This window comes from Muscardinus avellanarius (genome assembly GCF_963383645.1).
Source record: "Muscardinus avellanarius genome assembly, chromosome: 11".
Lineage (NCBI taxonomy): Eukaryota > Metazoa > Chordata > Mammalia > Rodentia > Gliridae > Muscardinus > Muscardinus avellanarius.
In genome coordinates, this window is record NC_137797.1 from 41,209,211 (window position 1) to 41,234,041 (window position 24,831).

The 24,831-nt window shown below is 35.1% G+C and overlaps 1 protein-coding gene across 2 annotated transcripts in view; it reads right to left on the reverse strand.

Moving 5' to 3' along the window:
• Positions 1-24,831, reverse strand: part of PTPRQ (protein tyrosine phosphatase receptor type Q) — a gene marked incomplete at both ends in the record, with an annotated part of 256,731 nt that overhangs the window by 63,137 nt on the left and 168,763 nt on the right. For both annotated transcript variants that reach the window (XM_080706359.1, XM_080706358.1), the window contains 4 exons: positions 1,990-2,056; positions 4,507-4,751; positions 7,193-7,379; positions 16,552-16,673. In XM_080706359.1, coding sequence (XP_080562485.1) covers positions 1,990-2,056; positions 4,507-4,751; positions 7,193-7,379; positions 16,552-16,673 — 621 coding nt within the window. The remainder of the gene's footprint in view (positions 1-1,989; positions 2,057-4,506; positions 4,752-7,192; positions 7,380-16,551; positions 16,674-24,831) is intronic.

Below are 24,831 nucleotides of genomic sequence, written 5' to 3' on the forward strand. Positions count from 1 at the left end.
AAAAACACATCAGCCCACAGTTAACAACTATAAAAGCAAAGAAGGAAGGATTGAGGAAGTATTCTGGGTTTCAAAGAGTTTTGAACCCTCAGCTGGGCTTCTGAGGAGTCCACAAGAAAAAGTTTCAGCTAGAGGAATCCGATATTGGACATTACTATATAATTTGTTTTTGCAGGTCTGGGGATGGAACCCAGGGGCATTTGACCTCCAAGCTACAGCCCCCTGCCCTATTTTTTATACTTTATTTTGAAACAGGCTCTCAGTAAGTTGCCGAGGGCCTCACTAAGTAGCTGAGGCTGTCCACGAACTGCTGTCCTCTGGTCTCAGCCTCCTGAATGCTGGGATTACAAGTGTGCGCCACCACACACAGCTCACTGTCTTATATTCTAAGTCAAATTTAGATGTAATGAGTAGGATGCAGTGCGACATGCCTGTAGTTCCAGTATTTAGGAAGCTAAGACAGGAGAATTGTAGATTTGAGGTTGGCATGCAGTCACTCAGCAAGAGCTTGTTTCAAAATAAAAATAAAAAGAACTTGGGGCATAGCTCAGAGATAGAATGCTCCTGGGTTTAATCCTCAATACCAAAAATGTACAATTAAAGAGACTACCAGTAATTCTTCAAGTCACTAAAATAAAGTCATGCATATTACTAGAGAACATCATTTCTCTAAGACCCTACCACTGTCACACTGCTCATTTATTTTCTCCAGTCAGTCTGCCTGAGTTAAGTAAGGAGTGAAATATAATAATCATCTTGACCTAGGAAGTTTTGCTAAAGTGTAAAAATAATGTGTCTATAGCTCTCCCCACAGCTGCACATCTACCATTGAATAGCAAAAAGAAATTCTCTGTACTTTGTGAAATCTGTACTTTATGAAATAACTGATGGTTTTGAAGATGCTATGTATTTTTATAGAATGCATCAATTAAAATCAAATAATTAGCCAAGTATGGTGGCACACGCTTGTAATTTCCACGCTCTGGAGGTGGAGACAAGAGGATTGTGCAGGTTTGAAGCCAGCCTTGCTGGCTTAAGAGTCCCTGTTTCCAAATAAAATATATAAAATAGGTCTAGGAATGTAGTCCGGAGGGAGAAGGGTTTCCAGGAACCCCAGTACCACCAAAAAAAAAAAATCAAATAATTAGTACAATTAGTACTGACAAATAGTATTATAATTATATTGATTATTCATTAATGAAAAGGCAAAATATATAGTTTTGTCTAACAGTGAACATTTTTTAATGGTGCAAGTTTCCAGGTACTATCTGAAGGGTTTTTCAAAGATGAGCTCCTTTAATCTTTACAACAATCTGTGAGGTAGGAACTAGAATTCATTTGGCAGGCTTACAGAGGTTAACAAGCTTTCCCAAAGTCAAATACATATGCAGTGGGCAATGCAGAAATCAGACTCAGGAGCTGAACTTTAACCCAGCCTAGTGCTGGCACTTTTTTTTTTTCTTTTTGTTGTAGTGGGGATTGAACCCAGCAGGGGAATTCTATCTCTGAGCTACATGCCTCAAACCTATTTTTATTTTTTATATATTTAAAAAATTTTTTGAAACAGGGTCTCACTACATTGCAGAGGGCCTCCCTAAAAGTAGCTGAGACTCACTGGGAACCTGTGATTTTCTTTAATTAAGAAGGAAATTTACTGAGATTATAGATGTGCATCACTGCTCCTGGCTAAGGCTGTTTCCTTTTTAATTAAAGAAACTATGGACTATAAAATTTATCTTTGAAATCTTACAATTTATTTCAAGAGAAATACAAGATAAAACACAGGTATTCTCTTTGTTTAACATGGTCATTTAAATTATTATTTGGACATTTGAACTATACCTTCAAATAAGCATACATTGGTACTTATTGTATATATTTGTATTATTCAAGGGCTTGCCTCCATCTTTAACTGGCATGTGAAATTCAAATTGTAATCACTCTGATTAACAAAATAGCCATTTGTAGGAAAACAGCTCCTGTATGTACCTTTGATATCCATGGTTATTCTCATCTGAACTTTTGGCCCTGCACCAGCACTGTTGATTGCATAAACCTAAAACAAAGCAATGCCTTGTTAGTATTTTCACATTCTTTCTTATGTGTGTATATAACTGAACACAATCACATATGATTTCAAAATGATTCCTCTTTTAAAAACAATCACATGTCACCTGTTAACTATATATTCTTGCCCTCACTTAAATGAATGCAATATATGTAAGAGGAACATTCACAAGGAAATATTTTTTTTAAAACTGGTTTTCTGGTATTAAGCCCTGAGACCCAGGGTGTGTGACCTAAACAGCCCATTCAGAGACCAGGAAGGACTGTGGCTTCCATTTGAACTCGGGGGAGGAATAGAAAGAAAAGCCACCAAATCTAGTCTTTGTAGACTCTCACATCTGTTCCTTCTCTCTGTAGCGAGGTAATCCTGGATTCCTTTAAATCCACATTCAAGATCCCACTCTTTTGCTTCTCCGAGATGAAACCCTATTCCGCGAGCCTCCCTGCTTTCCTGTATTAAATCATCCCCCTGAAAGTTGGCCTTTATGCCCTCCTTCACCCCTGCCCCCAAGTATCTGATGCTGTAACCTGCACAATGCAGCATATACACATAAAGCATTTCTGTTTGTATATCCAGAGGGTGATTTACACAAATGGAAATACATTCAATTAGCTTTGTGCTTAGGAAACTGGTGGACCAGAGTCTTCTTTCCTTCACTTTATCTTGTCTTATAAAATAAAACTCTGTTCTTGGCTAATTTCATTGTAGTTCATAAACAGAATTCAATAAGTAATATGTTTATTGGAATTAGTTCATTTTATATACTAGTGGCCCTTCCTTTCACCTTATCATTATTTTGGAAATGTTTACATCGGATTGAAATTATACTCCTACATAAACCAAGCCCATACGATATGGGCTTAAAGATAATCTAAAGGAGTGTTTATTGGTCTGTAAATTTAAAAAAGGAATTATTCAAAAGAGAAGTAATATTATCATGTGGTTCATTGTTTATACATATAACTGCCTAATGTATTAGTGAGATAATAAGTGAAAAAGTTGGGCAGTACTTCTAAAATATCAGAGTGTAAGGAAGTCACAAAACTTGCTAAATGCAAACATTCAGGTTTTGATTCAGCAGGTACTAATTTAAATAAACATCAAGGGCTTTTTTTTTTTTTTTGCTTTGTTTTGTTTTGTTTTTGTTTTTGTTTTTTGGGTACTGGGGTTCCTGGAAGCCCTTCTACCTCTAAGCTATGCTCCCAGACCTATTTTTTATATTTTTTTAAATCTGGAAATAGGGTCTCCTAAGCCAGCGGGGCTGGCTTCAAACCAGCGGGATCCTCCTATCTCCGCCTCCCAAGTGCGGGGATTACAAGCGTGCGCCACCATGCCCAGCAACATCAAGGTTTTAAGGACATTTTATACTGCACTTTGCAAACAGTTACAGGCTTTAATTTTTTCTTTGAATTATGCTGCTTATATTTTGTTTTAATTCCTTTTTTCTTTCTTATTCACAATTACCAAACTGAGAGAACATTCACTAAGAGCTATAATTACAAGTATCAAATCCACACAAACATCCCAGGAAGATGTTCCTATCCCAATTGCCAATTTTTCACATAAGGAAACCGAGTCATATATTTAATGAAACTTCCCAGACAAGGAAGCCAGATTTGAAACCAGGTTTATTTACTTAATCCTTCCTCTAGCAGATCTTTCAGAATCCACTTAATGGGATGTGCAACAAGAAAATTAACAAGATAGAGTCCATAAAGACATAAAATCAAAGCAAAGAATGAAAAGCAATATATAAATAATATATATGCTAATTTTACATATACCCAAATTATTAACAATGCTCTCATAATCAAACTTACAAAGACTTGGTAGGAGAATTAGTTAATAAGGTACTTGAAGGTTTAGGGTGACTTCTATGTTGCTTAAAATTTATTTTTCCAGAGTTAAATAATTCTATTTGAAAATTTCAATGTATGAAACAAAAATAAGTGAAGGATAAAACCTATTGTGTATATATGTGTCTTGTGTGCATGTGTGTAAACTCACATGCATTTATGCTACTTATATGTAGTTCCTGCTGCCCTTTGCCTTTAAAATTAGCTTTTAGATTTCACTTTTAATCATGCATAGCTTTCTTTTAGGCAGAATTATTTATTTATATTCCACTGCAGGTTTTTTTTTTACTCCTATTCTACATTTTCTTTCTCTTTTACTTCTGGATGTGTGCTATTCTTATGCAAGCTTCTGGGTTATCTACATATTTTAATATGTATATATTATAATATTGTCATATTATAACAGAAAATAGGCAACTCCATCCCTCTAAACCCATTTTCTGTTACTATTTAAAAATAACATCACAAAAATATGGAAAATTTAATAATAGCTTATAATGCAGTATTTTTTAATGGTGAGTTTATAAACTGATTTTACAATTATTTTATAAACTGACTTCTGTACAATTAAAAAGTGCTTACACTGATATTGTATGTATGTCCACCTTTGAGTCCTTCTAACAGTGCAATGACAGATGTGTCCGTTTTCTGGATAATACTGAGGTTGTGAATCTGAACAGCAGTGGGATCGTCTTCCCGGTAAACCAACGCCTGATAGACTTGAATGTTCCCATTAGGCTGAGAAGGAGGAAGGAAGGTTAACTGGAATTTTGTCACTTCATCTGGTATCTTCTGAAACGTCATGTTGTTAGGTGGGTCCTTGGGGGCTAAAATGAAATGTTTACAATTAAAAGATATTTAAAAATATGTTCCTTTTGATCTTTGTGTAAATTTTATTTGCTTCAAATTCTGTTCCTTAAAGATTATGACACATTATTATTATTATTATTATTATTATTATTATTATTGGAACTGGGGGTGGAATCCAGAGGCTTTCTACCTTCAGGCTACATTCCCAAACCCATTTTATATTTTATTTGGAAACAGGGTCTCACTAAGTTGCTGAGAGCCTCACTAAGTAGCTGAGGCTGGCTTTGAGCCTGTGCGATCCTCCTGTCTCAGCCTCCCAAGCGCGGGGATTATAAGCATGTGCCACCACGCCCAGCTCTATGACACAAATTATGTAAGCTTTATAAATTATAGAAGCCAGCAGAATGTCCACACATCACTGAATCGCCGACACATTTGTCATTTACAGAAACTATCATGAGGACCCACATTTCGTGCTCATTCAATTTGCTCTTCATATGCATTCATCTTTATGCATAATAATGTGTTTCCATGACTTTCAGAACTATTTGCTTATTTATTTGCAGTGGGGAGTGAACATAAACTTCTTTATTTTAAAATAATATAGATTAGCTGGCATGGTGGTGCATGGTTTGTGGACAGCCTCAGCTACTTAGTGAAGCCCTCTGCAACTCAGTGAGACCCGGTTTCAAAATAAAGAATAAGCCGGGGCGTGGTGGCGCACGCTTGTAATCCCCGCGCTTGGGAGGCAGAGACAGGAGGATCGCGCAGGTTCGGAGCCAGCCGCGTGCGCTGGCTTAGGAGACCCTGTTTCCAACATGAAAATGTAAAAATAGGTCTGGGAGTGTAGCCCGGAGGTAGAAGGGCTTCCAGGAACCCCAGAACCAGCAAAAAAATAAAGAAAGAAAGAAAGAAAGAAAGAAAGAAAGAAAGAAAGAAAGAAAGAAAGAAAGAAAGAAAGAAAGAATAAAAAAAAAATAGGGCTAGGGGTGTAGCTCAAATGCCCCTGGGTTCCATCCCCAGACCCACACACACACCAAAAAGAAACTTATAAATATTGCCCTAATGCAAGCAAAAAAAAAAAAAAAAAAAAAAAAAAAAGGTAAATAACACAAGAGAAAACAAGACAGAGAATCAGATAACGTGCTACTCTGCTGAACATTTTAAGTGGAAAAATACATAGCTAAAATGAAGTTAGGTTTGTTCAAGAAAGATGCTTTTACATTTGTTTTTACACATATTTATGGTGCCTAAGAAATATATTTTCAGCCTATATGTGCTGTTTCTATAAATTTAGGGTCAAGTTTAAAGTTATATAAGCAAAAGGATTCTTTCAATGTTTGAAAGACCTTCCTATCCTTCAAAAATATTTAGCTATATACTTATAATTTTACTCTTAAGAGATTTAGTAAAAAATATTAGATTATGTCCTTGGGAAAAAAAGAATGTTAAGATTGACAAGTGCTTTACAGTACAAAGGTGAATACACCTGTCAGTTCTTTCTTCACAAAGTAGGTTGAGAGAGAAATGCATAAACTGATAATAAAATAGATAGTAAAAAAGATACCTGAGATATTTAGCAGCAAAGTAGAAACAAATGGAATTTTCAGGTGTTGAGGATAAAATGTAACTTGTAATTTAGTATCAGAATTTTAGGCAAAATGAATAGAGAACATAATGGAAAAGACTTGCTGAAAAAAGTTTTACCTCCTCTACTTACCTTATGAATAGCAACAAATAAACTATAGCCACACAACCATTCCTCTGCTCTTTCCAAAGACATATCTGGTGGCAGAGAACATCAGGAGTCTGAAGATGCTTGGGGCTAGCAAGGTCTGGGAGGTTGGCTTTCCACGTTTAATTTCTATTGGTTACAGTCTTCCTATTTATTCAGACCCTGTTCTTAGAACCTTTAGAAAATCTGTATGGATTCTGACATTTATCAGATAGTTACATAACAGAGCATGTCCCTTGATTAAGTGAAGAAAACAACCATGGCAAATGTGATCTGGATTCTCATTTTGAAACCCAGATTATTTAGCATTTGAGTATTATTACTTTTTTTATTCAAAGCATAGGACAGAAATAATTAAAATGGAATTTTAGGTGTGAGCCTTATTGGCTATAATCATTTGGGGAAAAAGAAAGTACCTCTTCAGTAAGGTAACTCAGTTTCTGAAACACATAGCAGATTTAATAAGTAGAGAAAAGACAAGTGGGTACCTGCCATATATTTCTCTATTTAGAACGATTGACTATTCTATAGAATTCACTTTGTCTCAAAAAGTTTAATAGAAAGCTATAGTTTTCTTGATAGCAGTATTGTTGAATTGTTTTTATGCATATGCTTTAAAAACTTCTCTTAACACAAATCCTTTGCAGAGTGGAATGTGAACCATAAAAAAGACAAGCAGCCACCTCCATCAATTTTTAACAATGATGAAAAAATGTTCCTTACCTGACTCTAAGGTGGTGACAATGACTTCTGCGCTTGACTTCCCTTCTACATACGCCGCACTGAGGTTACCAGTAAATGCAGTGATCACCACGGAATATCTTGTGAATATTTTTAAGTCTGTAATTTCTATGGTTTTATTTTCTTCATTTGACTTGAGGAAGGAAATGTTAAATTCATCCTTATCTACCTATAGGGAAAAAAAAAGTTAACAAATAAGGAAGCAGTACTTATGTTCCAAATCACCAAAACATAATAGCATAAAATCACAAAATTCATGTGGCTGATACTTACTTATTTATTCATCAATTTATTTAACAGTTAGCTTGACCTAGGAAATCTAAAGTGTGACTATAGCAATTTATTAGTTAAGAAGTATTTTAATAATAAAAAGTTAAAAAAACAACAAACTATGATCAATCAACCCATCAAATGAATAAACAAAACTCACTCTTGCAGTCAATGAAATTGCCTTCTACCTCAATAGTTCATGCAAGGAAGCTTATAGGTTTGGGTACTCAATCACCAAGGGGTAGAATCTCAAACTGTCCATTTAGTCACTTGATGAACACTTATGCTCTATGCATCTTTTCCGTGTATGTAAAATCGAGATGATAACACTTAGAGTATTTATGGGAAATTTAGGAGAAAAAAAAAGATTTGAAGTAGTTGGCACAGACATTTAGATTTTTTTTAAAAAGCCACAAAAGGGAACATGTTTTGTAATATAATTCAAATTGTACATAGGTATATGTTTAATATATATGTGTATACTTAATAAGCAATTGTCAGAATATAACTTCTTTCTGAAGTCTACTTGGATATATTCTGCCCTTTAAATTTTATCCCATTTCATAATTTCTGTTTATGATCGTAACTTGGAACATTCTGATCTAGCACCATGCATGGCCCTGGATAAAAATTAATTATGGATGTCATAATTATTAAATGTGCACCAATGAATATCTATGTGATTTGTTAAAATGTGGAGGTTCTGTCCCATTGCCTATAGACATTAAAAATAGCTAAAGTTTCTAACAGTTTTCCTAAAAGAACCATGAGAAAATTCAAAAGCTTATGAGGTATATTGTCTCAAGTACTTGAACTGAAACCCTTCAAGCCAGGATTTATACATAATCAGCACTATTAACTTTATTTTTAACTCGTTCTTTTTTAAAATTTTGAAAGTTTCATTGTTGTTTTAAAATGTATTAATTAATTTATTTTTATTTAAATATTTTTATTAGTATATAATTTTAATTCTCTTATTGATACATTATATTGGTACTTTTTTTTTTTTTTTGGTCGTACTGGGGTTCCTAGAAACCCTTCTACCTCCAGGTTACACTCCCAGACCTATTTTTATATATTTTTATTTGGAAACAGGGTCTCTTAAGCCAGCATGGCTGGTTTCGAACCAGCGCGATCCTCCTGTCTCCGCCTCCCAAGCGCAGGGATTACAAGCGTGCGCCACCACGCCCGGCATACTGGTACTTTTATTGGTACATTTTATTCACATCCTAATGTAGTTCATAGTCATCTACATAGTACTTGGTGGGCTTTCCATGAGCTCCCTTGCCACTCCCCATTTTTCCCACACAGGATATTGCTATTGGCATTGGTATTCTCATAATGTATATAATGTCAATGAAAGTGACTCCTTCATCTTTTCTGATTTTTTAACCTAAAAACATTACACTGAAACACAGCAAAAAGCTGACAAATAATACCAGCATTGCAAATAGTCAAACAGGTGTAGTGGAGGGAGATGTCCCACTTTTCTAAAGTGGCTGAAAAACTAATCCATATAAGAATTCTATCCATCAGGCACATGTATTCACTGGTGAACTGGTGAAAAATCTATGTTTAATTAGTTGTTAAAGTATCAGATAAAATATGGCTTTTTTGAGTTTTTCTTAAAGAGTAGGTTTTTACTCATGCTGCATAAATGTAGTCTAGGAATGAGTAACAGTTGAACCCTGCAAGGAGGTATGGGTTCCCATCGGTCACAGCACCACTCAACTGGCTTCAATCTGTCTGCTGGCTTCAGTTGCTCACCGGGCTAATAACTATTTAAATTCTGAATATGTAGGGCTGAGATGATTTCCACAAGATCACATAGGTACCTAGTAACAAAGATGGGATTTGGGTCCAGGTCTTTAAAGAGTCCAGAAATTTCTTTACTGCAATAAGATCAGTAGGTCTGATCTTATTAATTATATTATTTATAAGCTGGGTGTGGTGGTGCATGCTTGTGGTCCCAGCATTTGGGCGGCTGAGACAGTAGGACTGCACTTCAGGGACAGCCTCAGCTACTTGGTGAAGCCCTTTGTGACTCAGTGGTACCCTGTTTCAGGATAAAAAGTGAAAAATGGGACTGGCAGTGCAGCTTGGAGATAGAATGCCCTTGGGTTCCATCCCCAGTACTACAAAACATTATATTATTTATAAATTAAACTATTACAATGATTTCCTTTGAGATAAGAGATAACAAATACCAAATACTTAAAATATAGCATGAGAGGCATGTGCTCTATATCTTTAAAAATAGCTTAAAAATCGAAAAGAATTCTGGGTCCTTAAACATGCCATGTACAAAAGTTCCTCGTATTTTCTTTAGGAAACATTCTCTATCTTGGTTGTTCACACTTACCTCCCTGCCTACTCAGGACTGGAACATTAGAACATTTGACCCCTCATTTTCTTTTGATCATTCCAAGTTTGTTTGCTCATACTATGTTTGATCATCTATTACTTTTTTGTGTGTATGGTACTGGGGATGGAACCCAAAGGCATTCTACCTCTGAGCTACACCCCCAGCCCAACCCTATTTTTTTAATCTTTCTTCTTTCTTTCTTTCTTTCTTTCTTTCTTTCTTTCTTTCTTTCTTTCTTTTCTTTTTTTTTCTTTTTTTGGTGGTACTGGGGATGGAACCTTCTACCTCCAGGCACACTCCCAGACCTATTTTATATTTTTTATTTGAAAACAGGGTCTCTTAAGCCAGTGAGGCTGGCTTCGAACCTGCGTGATCCTCCTGTCTCCACCTCACAACCGCAAGGATTACAAGCCTGTGCCACCACGCCCAGCTTTATTCTTTATTTTTGAAACAGGGTCTCACTGAGTTGCAAAGGGACTCACTAAGTAGCAGAGGCTCTCTGTGAACTGTGATCCTCCTGTCTCAGCCTCCCAAATGCTGGGATATCAAGTGTGCAACACCATTCCCGGCTGATCATCTATTACTAATAGGAGATTCCTCTCATCATATTTGAACTGTAACATTATATACAACACCAGCACTTAGAATGTGAATTTTCTTATCTTGCTCGAACCCCATTTTTTCTTTTCTTCTTATGCCACCTCTACCCTTTTCCATCTGGTGCAAACCTATCCAAGCATCAAATCCTCGAACAAATTCCACCTATTCTTTGAGTTTTTTCTATCTCCTACGACCCCCCCATAACAGAAACTTTTACTACTTTAACTTATCTTCTTCCAATTTTCTTATCTCACTGTCTGTAATTTAGATTCCCAATTCTCCCACTAAATTTCTATCTACTTGAAAGCAGAATTCTGTTATTAATTTCTGTACTAGAGAATAGAAGCTAGTCAATAACTAGTTGTTAAGTGAAAGAACAAAGGAAACAATGAAAAAAAGACCATAAAATGCATTAATTTTCAGTAGAATCATCTAGGGTGATATCTTTGCCCATATATCCTTATTTAAGATTGTCAATTTTTGCTAAAGTCTTTTTTTGTGTGTGTGTGTTACTGGGGTTCCTGGAAACCCTTCTACCTCTGGGCTACACTCCCAGACCTATTTTAATATTTTCATTTGGAAACAGGGTCTCTTAAGCCAGCGTGGCTGGCTTCAAACCTGTGCGATCCTCCTGTCTCTGCCTCCCAAACCCGGGGATTAAAAGCCTGCGCCACCACGCCCTGCCTGGCAGTTTAAGTCTTTTAACAGAAGAATGTTATGTCCTTGTGGCTACTGTTTGGCAGAGGCCAGGCTGTAGCATAATCCTAAATGCAATGGTATATAGTTTCCCTTGGTTTGGGAGCCAATGATTTTTAAAGGTGGATGAATACATATTTCTGATATAAAGTGCAGAGAAACTCAGTAAGAACAATGAGCATATCAAATGTGCTCACTTCTATATAATCAGTGCCTAGCACAGTATTAATCATGTACAATGGGTATATTTTAAAATATGTGTTTAATAAAGGAAAGAAAGAAGGAATTAAATGTGTCTGCTTAGTCCCAAACATTCCAAGGAAACTGTAAACTCCTAGACTCTATTTGAATTCCGTTTTTTTTTGTTTTTTTTTTTTTGTTTGTTTTTTTGCATGGTACTGGGATGGAACCCAGGGGCATTTTACCTCCATGCTAAACTCTCAGCCCTAATATTTATTCTTTATTTTGAAACAAGTTCTCACTAAGTTGCAGAAAGCCTTACTAAGTAGCTGAGAACCATGATCATCCTGTCTCAGTCTCCCAAGTACTGGGATTACAAACCTGTGCCACCACACTCAGCTTCTATTTGAATTCTTGCATCTTTGATCCAAAGAAGTTTTAGAGAGGTTAGTTTGAACAAACAAGTTTTATTTGTTATCTGATGACTGCCTTTTTGTCATAACACTGGTCCACTGGTTTTATCCAAGTTTTATCTCTATGAGAAGTCATTTGTTTTCTCTCAGTCTGTTATCTTTAATGCAAAATGAAAGGATTATTTACATTAATACATTGTTGGACAAGATATAATATGCATATGAAGGTTAGCACATAACTTGCATAAAGTAAACAATTAAAATATCAGTCTCTTTTCTTCCCTTGCTCATTTTTAAGCTCAGTAAGAGGGTTACAAGAATGAGATTATAAAATCACTTTTTAAAAACATTTTATTTTTCCTTCCTTTAAACACCACCAAAGTTCAGGGGAGAATTATTTTTCTTAATACAGTGTCTTAATTTGATGGAGCATAACATTTTCATCTTAAAATTTGCTTTTAATGCATATTCTGTGTGTGTTAATGTTAATTATTTGGGGCTAATTATGTATTAAAATCTTCACAAGTTTACTCTTAAAGAGAACAGAGGACAGAATAATAGAATGGATAAATCAATGATCCCTTAAATTTACTTTAAAATTTTTTAGCAGTAACTTTTTTTGTAAATCATAAAGCCAGGTTTTATTTGATATTAACTTGGTGCTTTGGTTAATCATTACTTTTTAGAATTTTGCTTTTAATGATAATGGGTTTTTTCAGACAAAAGTATTTCCATTGAAGAACTATATGAAGACACAAAATTATAAAAAAAAATTGGCAAGCGACAGAGGCAAAGAGAAAAAGAAAGAAGGATTTCCTTCCATATGACTCTCTACTTGACACTGGGACTTTTAGTGGCTTCTTCATTTAAATGTTTCTGCACCCCTGGATGCTATCCTCAGATCCTCCTCTTAGTTTTCACGTTGCATAGTTAATCTCACCTATTCCTAACATGTGACCTACCTTCTAAATACCAGCACTTTCTGAATCTACAAATCTAGAATATTTTTTCAAGTTCCAGAGCCACAAGTAGCCCTGCACATGGAGGACTTCTAGGCATCCCAAACTCAGTGTCTATTACTGAACTCCTTTTTCTTTAGAGATTGTTCCTTCTCATATTTTTTTTAAGCTACATTATCTTACAAACATCCTTTTTTTTAATTGGTGCACTGTATTCATACATCATAGTGGGATACAAACTTTTGTAGACATACATGCACACATCTCCCAGTCAGCCCCCACCCGATCCCCACCCCATTCTCTTCCCATCCCTCCCTCCCATGCTTGGCTTAGTGGTTGACATCTAGTATTATAGCAATTTATTCAAAATTAAAAATGATAAGCTCACATAACAGTTTCATTTGTCTGATACCAAGCTTTTGATGACTTAAAGATAACATTTCAATATTTCTTTTTACTTTCTTTCTTACCAGAGAATATATTTTTCTATTTTTTTTTAGGTGAAACTATCATATATTTATATATTTATTTTTCAGAAAAAAACTCTATCCTAATATGGAATATGGACTCTAGATACCCAAAACGATCTTGAAAAAGAACAAAGCTAGAAGATATATATTTTCTGATTTCAAACCATATAAAGCTACAATAATTGAAACAGTGTAGTACTATTCTAAAGGCAGATATATAAACCATTGGAGTTAAATACAAGCCTAGACCTAAATTCTTCCCTATATTGTCAAGTTATTTTTGACAAGGTTTCCATGAACATTTGGTGGTAGAAATAATAATATTTTAGCTAAATATTGTTGAAACATAATAATTACATGGAAAAGAATAAAGTTGGACCCTTACCTAATCCCATATACAAATATTAACTCAAAATAGATAAAAGACCTAAATATAAATCTTAAGACTATAAACTTTTAGGAGAAAATCTGGGTCATAAAACCTCACAACACTGAAATTGGCAGTGATTTCTTGGATATGATTTCAATGGCACAGGCAACAGAAGAGTATACAAACTCCCTAAAAAAAAAAATATTGTATATCCAAAGACAATGTAAACAGAGTTAACAGTTACTAATACAATGGGATAAAATATTTCCAAATGCTATATCTGAAGGTATATTAATATTCCAACTAGAAATCCTAAAAATTAACAACAATAAAGGCAAACAATACCATTTAGAGATAGGTAAAAGACTAACATAAGTAATGAATCTCCACAGATAACCAATCTTAGTTGACTGTTGGATGGAAACTCTTGTTTCTCTGGTTCTGGTGTGTGTTACATATTTCTTCTTTGTAGTTAATCTCTTTGAGTATTTTCTCTAGCACTGGTTTTGAAGACATAAATTCCTTCAGTTTCTGTTTGTCATGGAAGCTTCTTATTTCTCCATCTAATTTGATAGAAAGTTTTGCTGGGTAGGAAATTTTTGGCTGGAAGTTGTTTTCTTTCAGAGTTTGGAATATGTTACTCCAAGCCCTTCTGGCTCTCATGACTTGGTTTGTGAAGTCTGGAGTGATTCTAATTGGCTTGCCTCTGAATGTCACTTGGCCCTTTGTTTTTGTTGCCTTTAAGATTCTCTGCTTGGCTTCCACATTGGTCATTTTGACAATTATGTGGCGTGGGGATCCTCTTCTCCGATCCTGTCTAAAGGGAGTTCTATAAGTTTCCTGGACCTGTGTATCAATCTCTTGCTCTATGTTTGGAAAATTTTCTGCTATTACTTCCTTAAAGAGATTGTTGATCCCTTTGGTTTCGCTTTCTTTTCCCTCCTCTATTCCAATTATTCTTAGGTTAGCTCTCTTAAAATGGCCCCATATTTCTTCAATATCAGATACTTGCTGTCGGATATTTTTTCCTAGATTATAAACTATGCGTTCATTTTTGGAATGATCATCTTCTAAGGGCGAGATTCTGTTCTCCATGTGGTCTAATCGGTTGTTTGTGCTTGAATTGAGGTCTTTACTTCATTAATTGCATCCTTTATCTCTTTTTGGCTCTCTCTGAATTCTTTTCGAAGCACCTCTATTATTTCTACAGTTATTTTCCTGATTTGATCTTCTAGAAATCTCTGATTTTCTGTTTTATCGGGTTCTGATGTTGTGGGGTTGTGGGCATTCATTGCTCCAGTATTATTCCTCTTTCCCATGATTTCGGAAGTTTGTGCCTTCTCTGGGTTCTTCCCTTGGGTCACTATGACTTCACTTAAGGTGTTCTGGATCTTGAGTCAGTAGTATCTCAGACCCCACTACTCCTTTACTGGGTTGTATCACAGAGTCTCCGACCCAGAGAGTCGATAGAGGCTGCTTTAGACTGTGGGGGTGCCAGGTTGCACGTTCTCCTATGGTGTTATATCTCTGCCACCGCCCCTCCCCCACTGGGTCAAGTCCCAGGGAGTACAGTACTGGGATTTCTCCTCTGTGGCCCGCAATTTCACTCACTGTTCTTGAGTACGCAGATGTAGCTGTACTGGATTCGGTGAATTCTCTGCTGCTGCCACTGCCGGTGGCAATATGGCGCCGCTGCCACGCCCTTGGCCATGAGGCTGGAGTATTTCTTCTTGGTTTTGATTTCCACTCTGAATCTGTGCAGCGTGTGCTGAGCTCAGCCACTGGGAGCTTTAGATTTTACCTGCGGCTAGAAATCCTGCCTGGCTGTTCCGCAGCGGCTCACCTCGGCTTGCTGTAGCCGCCTGGTGAATTTGCCGCTGCCACTGGCAGTATGGAGCTGCTGCCGCGTCCTCGGGCGTGAGGCTGGTTATCTCCTCTGTGGCTCTGAGCTCTGTTCTCAGTCCGCTTTCTCTCTGGAGCCTGGTGATTTTTTTTGTTTCTCTGGTGATGGTGTTTTCTGGCTATGAAAGGTGCTGATTTTGTGGTAATGGAGATTGGTTGTTAGCGGGGCTCTTAAGCCCCGCTTTTCTCGGTCACCATCTTCCCGGAAGTCCTTACAAACATCCTTGATTCAAACTTTCGCTCACGAACCGAATTGGTTGATTTTTACTGAATCTTATAAATTTATGTTTATTCTGTTCAACTGTTAAATTCCCTGTGCTCTTATCTTTTCTTGCAAACTTATTTCTACAGTTTTCTGTCTCTGCCTGAATTTGCACCTCAAAACTGTTCTCAACTCTCCAGCACAAACCTACCAATCCTTGACAGCAGAAATCTATATTACTTCACTGCTTTAATTCTTCAAAATCAGAACCATTCTACCCTTAACATAAAACCCACTTCTGTAACACGTTACACAGTTAACCTCTTGTCTAGCTTTGTCTCTCGGCATTCTTTTCCATGAATGTTATGTCCTATGATGACTGCATACAACTTGCGTTTCCATGGATGAGACTATTCCTTACAGTTCTGTTCTCAATTTTTTTTTCATATTCTGCTTCAATTCTTTTTCAAGATTAAGAGTAATATTATCTAGGAGCTATTTCCCCTAATGCCTTCTCTCTTTTCATTCTGTATTATCACTTTCTTTCTACTATATTTTTAAGCCTGTGTATCATTATCTATTTAGCCCCTTGTTTATATACATCGACTATACCCTGAGTATAATAATTGTAAAAACTATATTACTAAAACTTTATACTTATTGAGCACTTCCTATATGTCAGGAAATGTTCTAAGTTCTTTATGTATATTAACTGATTTAGTCCTCAGAGAATCTCTATACTATTATTGTTCATTATTTTACAGGTATAGATACTGAAACAGAGAGGTTAAGTAAGTTGCCTAAATCTAACAAGGTCAGAACTCAGATTCTCAAATTCAACCAGTCTGATTCCAAAACCTGCATCTTATACCATGTTTTATACTATCTTTTAGAGATGGTAAGACATGCCTTACCGATTTGACGTCAATCAGGTAGAATGTTGGTCCAGTAATGACAGCAGGTTCACTCCAGCTGATGTTGATGCTGAAAGGTGATGTTGCTACAACATGGACGTTTTCAGGAGGACCATCTGGAGCTATGACAAAAGAAAATCAATTATCCTGCTACATTAGTTAGTACTTGCTAGAGTACAATACTAGAAAAGACCATGAAAAATTGATAGTCATAATGAATTAATTTTACATTAATTTACAGTTCATAGCCTGTTAAAGGCATTAGCAAAGCAATCTAATTCTTTAGATTTAGTTACCATACATAATAAACTTCCACATGATACATTATTTAATCATAAACACATAACTTAAACAAAATGTTTTTGAGAATTAAGCATTATCATTGCTAAAATAAATGTTTTTGGATATATAATACTTTTATACAAACTATATAATCCAGCAATGCTGTTTTAAGAAAACTCTTGTAAAAATATATTTGGCTACTAAATAAGAGGCAAAGGAGCACAGTTGAAAATAGTAACTGGCAATAAGAAATTATAGTTACCAGTATAAACTGGGTTGGTTCTATTGTTTTCACTGAGGTATAGAATAGGAAATAAGAATAGGAAAGTGCAATTCCAATTGCTATAAACTATTATTATAAATTTGAGTCTCAGATATATCCTGAGTTCATCATAATTCCAAGAAAATTCTTTAATTTGTCATACTTTTATTATTTATCACTTTTCAAGAGTATAAGACAAGAGATAATATTTTAAGACATTTACTGTTGAAAGCCTTTATGTGTGAGTTTTCAATTTATGAAACTGAAAAAAATAGAGTTAAAGGTATTCTGGGAAGGATTGGGTAACAGTTATTTTGACATAAACATTCACCAAGGAACACCATTGGACCCACCTCTATTCTCCCTGGGCTTGCAGTCAATTCTAATGATATTAAATATCGGTAGATAAGTATTTCCTAACATTTCTAATTTTTAAATTCATATGAGAAAACATTAATGGGCCAGTGCTATCATGTAGACTCTAAGATATAAAAGGAAAATGAAAATATCCCCTTCCTTAAATACTTTATAATCTAGGGAGAGCAACAAATTGTATACTCTTGCTAAAACAACAAATGTCTGGACCCCAGTTTCCCCATTAAATGCATATTTCATAGTGTTAAAAGAAAAACCATGAAGACAGAATTTGTGGAAGTGGTTACTGTTGGGAATATTATTATGTTAATAAAATATAATACTGGGCAGAGTAAAAATAAGGACTAAATAGAAATAAAAGTTATTCACTATAAATGAGCAAAGGACAAAAGATGAATAGAGATGAAATATGTGCCAGGTAGAGTGGCACAAAGAAGATGAGAATTCTACCAGGCTTTGCAAAATTAAGATTTCAAAAGTCAGAAGAGTGAGGCGAACCAGCACTTCTGTGTTATGGTTATTATAGCAAAGCCACAAAGACATAAACAACAGGATCCACAGACAGAAAGAATTGTATTATTATAGAATTGCTTTCTTTGGTAGACATCTAGTTATTATTTTACACATTAAAAAAATACTACTCTGGGAAGAAGTCCATAAACTTCACCAGACTCCAAAAAAAATCCATAGCACAAAAAAAGACTCAGCATCCCTAAATTCCACAAATAGAGCATAATACAGAAAACACTGTTCATGGAGGGATATAGTAGGAATATACTCAAATAGTAACTTGGAAACTAAGTTAAGGATCACTTGATGGTTATGTGAAAGAATTCAGAATTCATTCTTTAAGTAATATGATAGTATTTTTCTAGTGATATAAAAGTATTTTGAAGTGATTGAAAAAAACCCTCAGGTATCTTTGAAAAATAGTAAGTGCACTGAAGCACAATGAGTCCAGATGGGTTATTTACAAGACGTCAGATGAGACAAAAGACCTACATTAGGTATATGGTAATCATAGGTATAAAAAGGAAGAGATGAAACTTATTGTCACTTGTTAAGGAACTCATGGGCTGACTAGATGTGGGTACAGATTAAGACAGAGGAAGTAGTCAAAGCTAATCTGGGAACAAATATTGCTTTTTGTGAGGTAAGATTATAGGAGACAATAAATTTGAATTAGTATTCATTGAATCTGAAAGACTCAAGAGGACTTTGAAATCTAACCGGCAATTGGAAAAAGCTTAGAAGTAGGATGACAGCATTGTGATGAAAATGATTTTTTAAAATTTTCAGGTAATTCTTACAAATGGAGATATGAAAACTGCTAGTATATCTGTTTCAAGTGAATCTCATGTTTTGTACAGAGCCAGAAGGATTTAGTTCAGTATCAGATAGGCATTTAAGAGGTTGCTATGTTTTTAATGTGTCCTTTCCAAAATTCAGGTATTGAAACCTCCTGGCCAATACGATGGTATTAAGAGGTAGGGCTGAGAGGTGATCAGGTCATAAAAGTTCCTCTGTCATGAAGGGGATCAAGATCATTGTAAAAGAGGCTTCACAAGGTATTCAGCTACCTTGCCCTTCAGCTTTCTACCACATGGGCATAGAGAATTTCTTTCCTCCTGGGGTTGCAACCCTCACTAGACAATCATACCTGCCAGTGCCTTGACCTTAGGCCTCCTAGATTTCATAAATATAAGTAAAGAAATGCCTATTCTTTGTAAGTTACACAGGTATTTTGTTATAGTAGCACAAAACAGGTGATAAGGGGCTAATAGTAGTGACAATCTTCATAAGTGAATGACTAATATTTGGAATACATTTCCCAGGAAGATATTATCCTGTGTGGTGCTCAACTCAGCTCATAAAATATATCTTAATAATAGTACCCAAATGTAACTATAAAGGAATCAGTTTATATAAAGAACGAGGGAGGAGACAAGGAACAGATTGTATAAGGCCTTTAAAACTGTTGCTAAAGTCTCTGTAAGAATGGCTATCATGGTAAGAAAGGCAAATGCCATAGCTTATTGTCATAAAGTAGATGAGGTCATACTAGATTATGGTTCTTGATAACTAACTCACACCCAAATTAACTAAAACAAAAGAAAAATGATCATTTCTGAAATTTAGTTGATTCATGTATCCCTATGAGGTGTATAAACTCAATGATGTTGGGATTACACTTTAAAGTCTAACTTCTTTTAGCAGGCAAGCAGATTGTCACCTTACTATTGCCAGAGATCATAAACAACATGATGAGAATTTTTTTGACCAAGAAAACCGATGAGACTTTTCTGTGACTATATTGATGATAGCTTGTGTTTGGCAGTATTTTCAGGGAAACTGGCCCACATATTCTTTGCTCCATCATGTGACTTCTTGAAGTTTCAAGTGAGGGCAGATCCAAACCATTTTCCAAGGAAAAACTTGGCTTGCAAGTATGTCTGTACACCACCTGAGAAACGTTTGCTTCAGCCTCTTGTCCTCAAAGCAAAATGTCAACCCTGCAATCATTCCTTTAATATCAGCAATCAAAGCTCTCATCAGGGAGTGTCTGCTACCCCAAGCAGAGCTGAGAGAAGAATGACATTCAAAGATCATTCATGACACCGCTAACCACCTATGGTACTAAATATTTTACGTTCCATACAGGGAAAAATCATTACCTCCCCCAAAATGGCCAGGTATTTTGCTCCTTGCTGAGCTGTGCTTAAATGTCATTTCTTGAACTTTTCCTAGAGTTTTTTTTCCTTCTGTCCTTTTTTTCTTCCTTTTTTTTGTTGAAATACTACTCTAAACTATGTTTGCATTTTCAAAAAACCTATTGATGAAAATGCCTGTTTTGTTACACAAGTATTCCCTTTGTAGAACACTTTTGTAAAAAAAAAAATTCTTAAAATGTATTTCATCAGCCTGCATTCTTGAAGAATTAGAACTCCTAAATGCAAACTAAAAAAAATAAAAGTTAGCATATATAACAATACATGTGAATATATATAATTTATAATAATATATGTTACATCTGAAACAATTGAAGATGATTATCTGATTAATTTAAAGGTAATTTAACAGGAAGATTCATAAAATACTCTGTCATTACAAAATAAAATATAACCACTATTATTTTTTCCTTTTCACCATAGCATATAATAATCTATAGTGAAAGTCACATGACACAAGAACACAAAATCATAATTTTGAATGTCAGCTACCAAAATAAAGGGAGCTGATGATGGTAAGGACATAGGGAATTGAAAATATTCCAGTTTAAAAACTCGGCAACCTACAAGTATCTTTAAGTGACTTTGTTTGTCTCCCCATAAACTGTCACATTCTGATTTAGGATTGTTTGTGAAATGAATCTAGTCAGTAATGGGCCAAGATATCACTATACCCTTTCTCTTATAAATCACAGCAATTTACTCAGTAGGAATGATCTATTCTTATTCTCAATTCCCCATAATCCAATCACTTCCTCTCATAAGCACTTTTCCCCTGGTTTTCACAATAATGCATTTTCTGTAACTAACAACCATCATTTCCTGATTATCATGCTTCTATCCTTGCACAGGAATGTGGGTCTTATGTGGGTCAGGGTCATCTTTCCCATCCATCTGTGTCTCAGTGCTAAGTGTGTTAGCTGAAAGGTGAGTCTGGATAGACCATCATTCTGCCTTGTCCATATAAAAGCTTGGATGCCTCCAAGTCTGGGCCACTTTGATTAAGAACCAATGAGTTTCAGTGTGTCTAATACTATACCTTCAGAATAAGCACATTCAAAGATTTGTTAGCAAATTTGCCTTCTTCAGGTCCCTGTAAATCTAATTTAATGGCATAAAAACACTAAGAAAATATTCTATGGTTCTTAGTGTACCATTCCTAGGTGCTTTTCCTAAAAGAAAAAAAAAAGTATAAAATAAATACAAGACTTGACAGCAATTCACAGGGCAGAAATCTTGAGCTTTTTACACAGGTTATTTAAATTGTCAGTACATCAACTTCAATTTTAGTTCAGTTTAAAGTTTACTTAAAATGCCTACCATTCAGGGTATTATAGTTTCAGTATATGATATATTGAACTACCAGATTCCAAACAACTCTCATCACTATATGAAGAGTTACGTTGTTTCTCAGCTATACAAACATTGACAACTTTCAGTATAGTAAGTTGACATTGACACAGCACACCTGGAAGATTTACTTTGAGTTTTAAATGTTTCTATAGGTTGAAGGAAATCTAATTGACTGGGTGGATTCCTTTGGACCTTAAAAAAGTTCAGGGAATCAAGAGCTCTGATGAATCTCGGCAATTAGATTCACCATACCTCCATACTCCATACTCCGTACTCTAAAAGTATCTTAGAAAATAGCCCTTCTGTCCAGTGGTTACAGTACTGTGATAATTGGCTGTCATTTCCTAATGTTGGCAGTTCCCCTAGAGCCCAATTATTTCACTGGCCAATATATACCACTGCCAGCATTTATTTCCTACCATTTTATGAGATTCAATTGCATTTTACAGTTAGATTTCCCAACAGCAAGGTGGTACCATGAGAGGCAAGTATTGTAAACCTAAGCATTTGTTTAATGAGTATTGAGAATGATTCATGGGTGTTCATAGTATACTAAATTTCACTGTATAATTATCTCATTTGATGGTCAACTGAGTTGTTACCTGACTCGTTTCAAACTGGCTTAAGTTGAAAATATACAAAATATAAAAATAAGTAACTTCCTATATTAGTATGCCAGATAAGAATGTAAATATTCTAATACTAGCACTATTGATTCCTCTTCCTAGAATAGCACCATGTTTACAAAACAACTTTGTACAACAGCGGCTCTCAGAATGTGGTCTCTAGACCGGCAGCATCAATTTCACTGGGGAAGTCATAGAAAAGCAAACTCTACAGCCACATCCCAGACTTCCTGAATTGTAACCCGGGTGTGGTGCATAAGCAATTAACATGCCCTTCAGGTGAGCTGAATGCCCACAGTGAATCACTGCTCTCGAATATCAAAATATCAAAATGACATTTGTAGTGACATTGTTTTGCAGGCAAGATGAGTGGTGTTTGCAAATTTTAGCAACAAGGGTGGACAGGAAAGATTAAATTATTGCTTTCAAGAAAGCTAAGAAATTAGCACTGGAGGAACTTTTGGAGCTAGTGGTCAACATGAAAACTTGCCCATAAAGCTACAGATAGGTCTACTCCTAACCTTTCATTCTATTTAAATCTGGATCCCCAAAGTTGCTAGAATAACAAGTCACTGTATTCCATAAGAACATAAAAAATGCCACCAGTTCCAAATTACCTTGAAGCTGTGCAGAGGAATAGCCTGGAATAATTTAGGTAAGGTCATCAACACAATGAAGCATTAGGGCAGGGTTGATGTTGCTATTTTCCCCCCTTTCATTAAATGCAGACATTATTTGGGCAAAATAATTCTCAAGAATTATCATTAAGCAGAACATTAAAAATCAAGGGTATTGAAAACCTCAGAAATATAGTTTGAGGTTATATATATTAAGGAAAATTCTACTCATTTGGATTGAAGATGACTATATTATATACTAGGCACATGTATATCTTCAGCTGTTTCGTAGTCCCAGTAGTGAAAGTTAAAAATATCATTTAGTGAGCAGGGTATGGTGGTGCACACTTGTAATCCCAGCATTCAGGAGGCCGAGACAGGAGGATCTGGGTTCTTGAACAGCCTCAGCTACTTAGTGAGGCCCTTTGCAACTCAGTGAGACCCTGTTTCAAAATAAAGAATAAAAAATAGGGCTAGGGGTGTCGCTTGAAGGTAGAATATCCCTAGGTCCATCCCCAGTACTGCAAAAACAACAACAACAACAACAACAACAACAACAACAACAACATATATTATATATATATATTATATATATTTTATATAATATATAATATATATCACTTAATATCCCTTAGTGATATTTCTTATATCTTTAATTGTTTTCTTAATGCATTTTTAAAATAAAATGATATACTATTTACTTATACAAAGGGAATTCCAAATATATTTTTACTTATATTCTACAACACTTAATAATTTGTCAAATGCTTTTAACATTATAATATAGTTGGATGTTTTTGAAAATAATTTAACTTTATATGCTTCCTATCATTTTCCTTTAAATTATGATTTCACCTGAATATCTTCTCTTTGTAAGCCCCCTCAGCAGCCCTCTGCCTCCTGGTTCTTTCATTATCCTAAGTCTCTGCTCTAGTCTTAGTCACAATCGAGGAATGCAGGCATTATGCTAGAAAAGAACAGGGTTCTTGGAAGTAGTAATGTGAAAAGTCCTTAGAATTACACCAGCACATAGTCAGCACCCCATAATTTTTGCTATTGCAATTATTATTCTTAGCTATCCATCTTAGAGCTCTCAATTTTGTTCCCAGGCTTGGCCCAAACCTATAGTTTAATGGGAATTCTCCCTACTTCCTTAAGAAATGCAGAAGAAAAAGAGGTGAATTTTTGTTGATCAAGGACCCAATGCTGAAGCAGAATCTGGATTGAGGTTAAAGACTGAAACTCACACTGTATTAATCCTACTTCACACTTCTTTCTGAACTAAACGAAGAAAGACATTCAGAAGAATAAAGATAAATTCAATTCAACATGAGATTTGAAGTTTGAGATGAGAAAAGGGAGATAATTTATTTGAATTTTAAAAAGGTAAAATGGGACTGGGCTATAAGTGGAGACAAAATTTTCTTTCATTGTTAAGTGATGGTGATGTTTTAATAATATAAGAATATTCTTCATAATTTCCTTTGATTTTTAGTGATTTTGTGTACTTAAAGTCTGGAAAATTTGTTTAATAATCTAATTACTTCATCATTTGCTATTTCTTTGATTATTTTATGACATACTTTAATTTGATATGCTTACTAATAACTTTTTAAATTATTATTTCACGGAATGCTCTTTTCTTTGTAACCATATTTAGAATCCTGAATTTAAATACTGTTTCCCCTTTCTTTCCTTCATGGACCATCAACCTCACTATATAAATTTTTTCAGTATTTTAGAAAAGCACTGGGATATTCTGAATGCTTCAGTCTATTCTGAAATAGACATTTATTAATTTTCTTCACTGTTTAAATTTTTTTATAAAATTATTATGTGCATACTTTTTCTATGTTAAATAATTCATATTCCTTATGTTAATTAATAAAAGGGAAACTTACAAAATGACCAAGAATATAAAATAGGATGGTTTTTTGAAATAAAAGGAACTGACCATACTGAAAATGAATTGATATTGACTAGGAAAATTAAAATTTTAAAAATAACCATCCGAATATTTTAAAGACAAACTTTAC